Source organism: Mytilinidion resinicola (genome assembly GCF_010093595.1).
Source record: "Mytilinidion resinicola strain CBS 304.34 unplaced genomic scaffold BDZ99scaffold_4, whole genome shotgun sequence".
Taxonomy (NCBI): domain Eukaryota; kingdom Fungi; phylum Ascomycota; class Dothideomycetes; order Mytilinidiales; family Mytilinidiaceae; genus Mytilinidion; species Mytilinidion resinicola.
In genome coordinates, this window is record NW_022985440.1 from 1,896,750 (window position 1) to 1,903,813 (window position 7,064).

General features: G+C 34.2%; 2 protein-coding genes across 2 annotated transcripts; both read right to left on the reverse strand.

The window, feature by feature from the left end:
• Window positions 1-4,699: 4,699 nt before the first annotated feature.
• On the reverse strand, window positions 4,700-5,570 carry BDZ99DRAFT_235232 (uncharacterized protein). The gene has a single exon (XM_033713552.1). The coding sequence runs from the start codon at window positions 5,418-5,420 to the stop codon at window positions 5,187-5,189; it is 234 nt and encodes a 77-aa protein (XP_033581285.1). The 5' UTR covers window positions 5,421-5,570; the 3' UTR covers window positions 4,700-5,186.
• BDZ99DRAFT_380518 (uncharacterized protein) lies at window positions 4,731-4,883 on the reverse strand (the record flags this gene model as incomplete). The annotated part of the gene is made up of 1 exon (XM_033715192.1): window positions 4,731-4,883. A coding segment is annotated over one exon (153 nt), but the record flags the coding sequence as incomplete, so codon positions are not given.
• Window positions 5,571-7,064: the final 1,494 nt, after the last annotated feature.

Genomic DNA, 7,064 nt, shown 5'->3' on the forward strand with positions numbered 1-7,064 from the left:
GGTAATAGAGATAGTATATAATTCTTGTAAAATCTCCTCGGATAGAAAAGTTATAAACACTAACCACCTTAATAGCTTGCGCGCTAACCTTTTACGCGAATTTAAATTTCAAAAGCGTAATTAAGAGGCAGAGACCTTTAGGAAATCGAAGACTAATAACTTAGAGGAAACTAAAACTATCTAATCCCTTAGTAGCTTAAAGGGTAAGCCTAATCTAAGTTCTAAAAAAGCTAAAAAATAAGTTAATTTAAAATATATTAGGGCCTTATGCTATAGAAACTAATAAAGTCTCTGCACTATTATATTTAACTTTACTAATACCTATACCGCCCGAGGCGGCTATAGGTTCGAACCTGCAGCGGTCCCGCCGAAAATAAACGGAAATAGAGGCCTTTAAACGTGTTAATTAGGCTAAGTATATAAGAAAGAAAAACGAGAAGTTAGGGGATAAAATAATAGTTAAGTAGATAAAGTTGCAGAGTCTAAAGTCGAACCTTTTTAATAAGCTAATAGTATATTACTTTACTAAGCCGGTACAGCGCTTTAAGAAAATATTAATAAAGGAGTTTAATCGGTTATTAAAAAAAGGAAGGGTGCTGTATAGAGTAGGTTAAACGCTATTAAAAAGTTAGGAGCTAGTTAAGCTATATATATCCCTTTAGGATAAAAACGCTAATATAAACACGGCTACTTTATTTATAAGTATTTTAAAGGGGATAGCTAAGTAATAAAACTATTTTTAGATAAAAAGGCTTATAAAGTAAGTATAAAACTAATTTATTATAATATTTTTTAAATAAATTTTACTTTACTGCTTTAGTTTATTATAACTATATACTTATAATAATAAGTTAGGGGTTTAAGGCTTAGCGTTTAGTACGGAGCTATAGCAGCTAAAATAGGCTCTATAGTGCTGGCAAATTATTAGTAAAGTAGTAACGCTAGCGTTTTAAGAGAGCTATAGAAGCTAAAATAACGCTATTAAAAACGTAGCGGTATTTAGATATTATTATACGGAGTTATAGATAATTATAACGCGGACTAGTTAATTATAGGTGCTAAGCCGCGTATTTTAGGTTAACCTAGCTACTATATTACCGCGGCTAAATACAGGCGGTTAAAATATCGCTACAGGGATAAATTTTATAACTAATATTAGGTACTCTATAGTTTTATTTAGTAATAATATAGGTTATCCTCTAAAGGTAAAGTATTATTTAACTTTTATAGTAATTTCGCTAACTTTTTACAGTTATTGCAAACTAATATCGGCCACCGCCTTACTTTATTAGTTAGCTAGACAGTAGCTAGTAGGAATTATTTATAGTTAAAAATTAGCCTAGTTTAATATACTACTATACTTATATAAGCTCCGGTTTAAGGCTTAGCGTTTAATATAGTATATTACGCTATTATATATTTAGTTTTTTTTAGCCCGCGTTGGCGGATAACTTGCGTATAAGCGCTAATATCCTAAGTAGACTAGTTAAAGTATATACTATATCTACTTAGCTATAGGTTAATAAACGCCTAATTAAGTATAGAGCACTTTTCTAACGCTAGCGTATTAGAATTGCTGGCGTAACTATAGTGCCAGCAGAACGAGAACGCCAGCGTAAGTTAGTAGCTAGAGCTAAAGTAGGGCCTGTTTTTAGGCTACTTCTATTCTAAGCACGGATAGGCTATAACCTAGAAATAGTCCTAAAACAGGGCTTTTCTATAGTTATATTCTTAAGACGGCTATAGTCTTAAAATAGGTATAGCCTTAAAATAGTAGTATTTTAAGATAAGAACGTTCTCTAGGCAGTAACGCTGCTAAAACTAACCCGTTTTAAGACGGTTATATTCTTAAAATAGATATACTTATAAAACTAGAATAATTATACTTTTAGGGAAGTTGTTTATACTATTTACTTTTAAATATTCTAAGTGTATAATAAAGGGATTAAACTTAAGTAAACTAAAGCAGGCCTTTAGAGTTTATACGAGATGCGTACTATTCTAAAGTTAGCGCCGCGGGGATTAGTATAAATTCGGCAGAATTATAGCTAAGTTAGTATAAAATACGTACTATTATAAAGCTATTAAATTATATCGGTAATAGTACGCCCTTTAGAATAGTATACAGCCTGTACTAGTCCCTCTATTATTTTTTTATAATAATACGCCCTTTAGAATAGTATATACCCTGTACTAGTTCCTATTTTATTTTTTTATAATAGTATACAGCCCGTACTAGTCCCTTTTTTATACGCTTTTTAGAATAGTATATAGCCTATACTAGTCCCTATATAGGAATTAGTATAATATCCGTACTATTCTAAAAGGCGTACTATTATAAAGAACTAAAATAAGAACTAGTATAGGCTACGTACTATTCTAAAGTTTATACTATTATAAAGGTGTATATAAGGGACTAGTATAAAATATATAATTTATACTATTACTAAAAGTCTACTAGTATAAAAAGGGCCTAAATAGGCTTTTTACTATATACTATTACTAAAAGTCTACTAGTATAAAAAAAAAGAGGAGCCTAAACAGGCTTTTTATAATAGTACTTATATTATACTAAGTTAGCCCTAATTCTCCGTTCTAAAGGCAGCACTTTATACTAGTATAGATTTTCGCTAATATAAGGCTTAGGCACTCCTAGATATTTATATAAGCCTTTCTAGCTAAGGTATATAGTATTCTAGCCTTTTCTATAATACTAGCGTATTAGAATTACTAGTAGAATATAAGCGCCGGGAGCTAATATAGGCTCTATAATAGTAGTATATTAGAATTACTAGCGGATTAATAACGCCAGCGTTTAAGCGAGCTAGATTAGGTGCTATATCTACTTAAAAGGAGTTATACTAGTTTTAAAGCGGAAGTACTCCTATTCTATATTAGAACTGCTACTATTTTTACTTTAGCGTAAATCTAGTTCTATATATATATAGGAGATTTTTATATAAAAAGTTGCTAAATTTAGAATACTATAATCTATATAAAGTATCTTATTTTTATAGCTTACTAAAGAAAAAGTAAAAAGTTTATACTTAGGTAACTATACTATAGACCTCTAGGCTATATTATTATAAGTATATTTTATTTTCCAGGGGCATCTAATAAAGCTTGCAACTAAAAAACTTTCTTTTTTTAATATACTTTAAGTGCTTCCGTTTAAAGTATTTACTAAAATTGCCTTTATAGCTAAATTTATATATCTAATCTTCGATTAGTAGATTAGGATTGCTAATATATTTCCAATATCTTTTCGGCCTCTTTTCTTTATATACTAACACCTTTACTATTTCTAGTACTTTTTTATTATACTTTAACTAGCTTTTAGCCGGCGGAGCAACCTTTCTACTCTATTACTTTACTTAAAAAGGGTTTATTCCGCCTTTTTTAACCCTATAATATTCCGTAATAGCTTAAATAGCTCTATTACGCCGGCGTATTTCTACTTCTAAAGTAATTCCCGGCGGGGCTATAATAGTATTAGCCAGCTTTTTCTATACTAGGAGTATAGCATATTAAGGCTATACTAAGACCTTATTTTTAACTTTAATACTAGTAAGCTGCTGCTTAATATTACGTATAGGTTGCTTATACTTCTAGTAATTCCTAACAACCTTTTTAAAAGTATCTTACTGGCGCTGCCTTTCCTAGTTAATTTTGCGATTAAGCTTTTTATACTTTAGATACTTTATAGGATTTCGGAGGTTATACCTAAGTTACTTTTATTATTAAAGTAGGTAAAGAACTTTAGGATAATTATTTACTAACGCAGATTATTCCGGAGTAAGCTGTTATAGCTATTAGGTATCGATTAAGCAACTTATAGTATAAGCTGCTTGTATTATTATATTTTAGGGCTAAATACCTTATATAATAGCTTATATATCTATAGTAATTTTTCGCAAAAAATAGTATTTTAAAAACGTCTAAATATCGCGGTGTATTATTATAAGGTTTTATATAGCCTTACTAATATTACCTATATATTATATTAATTCTATATTTTCCTAATAACGGTTTAGGCTAAGCTTACTATTTTTATTAAAGGCCTTTCCTTTATTATATTTTAATAAATAGGAATAGGTAATTTAGGTAAACCCTGTAATTTCTTTTAGTACTCTAATTTAGGGCAGTAATATAGAGTACTAAAAAGGCTAATTAGAAGAAATAGCCTAGCTATTCGGGGTTTTTATAAGTTACTAAAGTACTAGAATATTATCTAATTTACTATTAAGGCGTAATAGTAGCTTATTATAGCCTAGTAAAATATAGAGCCTGCTTAATTCCTTTTCGGATATTAGATTATATACTATAAACGCCTAATTGCGGAAAAGCACCCTAAAAAGGGAAATATATAGACTAAAAATAAAGGATTTATTATAGATAATTTTAGGGAGAGGGAAGGTGTTTTTTACTAAAATTAGCATTCTCTTAAAAATATATAGATATTAGCTAGAAGACTTATAAACTTATATATCTTTTATCCTAAGGAACTTCTTTATAAATTTAAAGGTAAACTCTAGCAACACCCGATAAGGCCCCTTCTTTAGATCCCGGAGTAGGGTAACCTATATATATTAATAGCGGAGCCTAAAAATAGCTTATAGCCGATTTACCGTAAACCTATTAAGCTATAAGTAGATTTAGGCTTATATTCTACACCGTCCGTAAGGATATCTCTTTTTAGTTATTATAAGGTTTATTTATAGTATTTTAGTCTAATCCTCTATATATATACAGGCCTTATCTCGCCCTACCTTCTTTACGTTATACTTCTTAGCCAGTTTTCTTAGCACCTTATGCATGCTCCGGTTTATTTTGCTATCTATTTTACCACTAGTTACTCTTTTATATACCAGGCGATATACCTTCTAGTATATCCTAAGGGAGCTGGTATACTTAGTACCCTAACGTTTCCTCCCTCTCTTCCCTTAGCGCTAACTAAGTAGCCAGTTAAAGAAAGTGTATAGTATGCGGACGGACACAGTTGTATAGGAACAGAGGTTGTCTTTTCTAAGGTATATCCAGTATCTATGCTATATCAGCGTTGCATTCTTAAGTCCAACGCAGGTTAACACTGGAGTATAGAGACTAGTAACCTACTAATTCCACTAATCTTCCATGCAATCTAGCAGGCGAGTAGTGCCGTCCTTGTAATCCTCTTTTGTATACTCTTAATTATCGAATATATCCAGCTGTTGGAGGTAGTACTCAGGCGGATGGTCCTCGTCAGAAGATAGCCATACTCCATCCTCTATACCTTCGCATTGCTTGTTATCCTCGTCGTCCTCGTCGGTACAAGTGTCAACGTCGGTTAGATTAGTATCCGACACCACACCGTCGTCTACGTTAGACTCCGCATACTCGCTCGCCTCGGACGAATCATCAACCAATAGACGATGGCGCATGTTAGTGCGTAGAGGTCGACGAAGGTAGAGGTTAACGGAGGCAGAGGTTGACGGAGGTAGAGGTTGATAAAGGTCGACGAAGGTCGACAATAGTAGAGGTCGACAAAGGTAGAGGTTGATGAAGGTAGAGGTTAATAAAGGTAGATATCAATGAAGGAAGAGGTTAACTAAGAGCTTGACGAAAGAGCTTAACAAAGGAAGACGCTAATCTGCTGTAGTGGCAGAGCGGTGTTAAACAAGGTGGTGGTAAACGGTGACCAGGTTTCTGTTGTGGCGGTGAGCCGAGTATTCTCGGCTTCGGATGCTGTCCAAACACTTTTTGCTTCCCGATGGTGTGCAAAAAGGCCTTGTGGTTACTCGTGCCACTGCCGATTGGGAGGCTGGACGGCCTCTTCGCGTGGAGAGGCTGTGTATCCTAAACTCACAGGGGCAGAGCCTACAACCCGAAGGTCAGAGTACGGGTGCCACTTCGCCGTAAGGGTAGGAGTCCCAAGGGTTGGTCAACGAGCAGTGCGGCGTGTGTTTAAGACGGGCGCGATGTCCTAAAGTCGCGGCTTCAGGTGGAGGAAAGACAAGAGAGAGCGGAGGAAAGACAAGAAAGAGCGGGCCTTGTGCGCGGATCCATTGCTGACGAGGAGCAGAAGAGTTTAAGTACGCCGCAGGCAGAGCGGCCTCAGTTTAGGTCGACATGATGCGGGCGTTAAGAATAGACTGAGGTCGTAGGCGTGCCGCTGCGTCCAGGACATAAAACGGGCTCCAGGATCCCTTTAACTGTTGGCGCCTACGCTAACTAACAGAGGAAACCCGAGGGGGACGTGCGCTCGTGCCCGTGCCGGCGCGGTTAGGGGGGTTTTGTGGCAAGTCAGCCTTAGAAAACGGCGTCACAACCCTCCAAAATCAGCAGCCAAAACGCCGTCGGATTGTTTAAGGTAGTAATTAACTATATACCGCTCTTAAAATAGATAGAATGCCGTTGCTTTTCTATATTAAGCTATATTAGAATATACCTCTAGCTTATACTACTAGCGTTTATAGTAAGTATAATTACGCCTATAGTATTACTAAAATTAAGGCTAATAAAAGTAGGCGCGGATATTAGCAGGCTTTTTAGTACTACTATTATAGCCTTTTATTTACTACTTTAAGTAAATAGCACTATTACCTTTATTAACTAGAATAGTAGCTCTATAATACTAGTATATTTTTTAATCTAAATCTAGAAATAGGTGCAGATTCTAAGGAATACGGGTACGGTAGTAATACTATTATATAGTTTCTAACCTATAATTTTTTCTACCTTATTTTTATTAAAATACCGCCCGGTACTATTATATTTATAGCCTATAATTATAACCTTACTAATACTAAAAAAGGATTTTATACTACTAATTATGCAGCCGGCCTGCTTAAAATCCGCTAGAATAGTATTAAGGTTCCGGATATACTCTATTATATAACGCCGGATCCCTAGTATTAATTCCTTGTTTTTATATATAGTTTTTAGCCCTTTTACGCTAATATTATTAAGAAAGGGCAGAGTATTATTATTATTAGGTTCTATTAGGCCGATTTAGCTCCCGTTAGGGTTTATACAGCAGTGCTATCTAGGTTTTATTTATAAGGGGAAACCGTTCGCTCTATAGC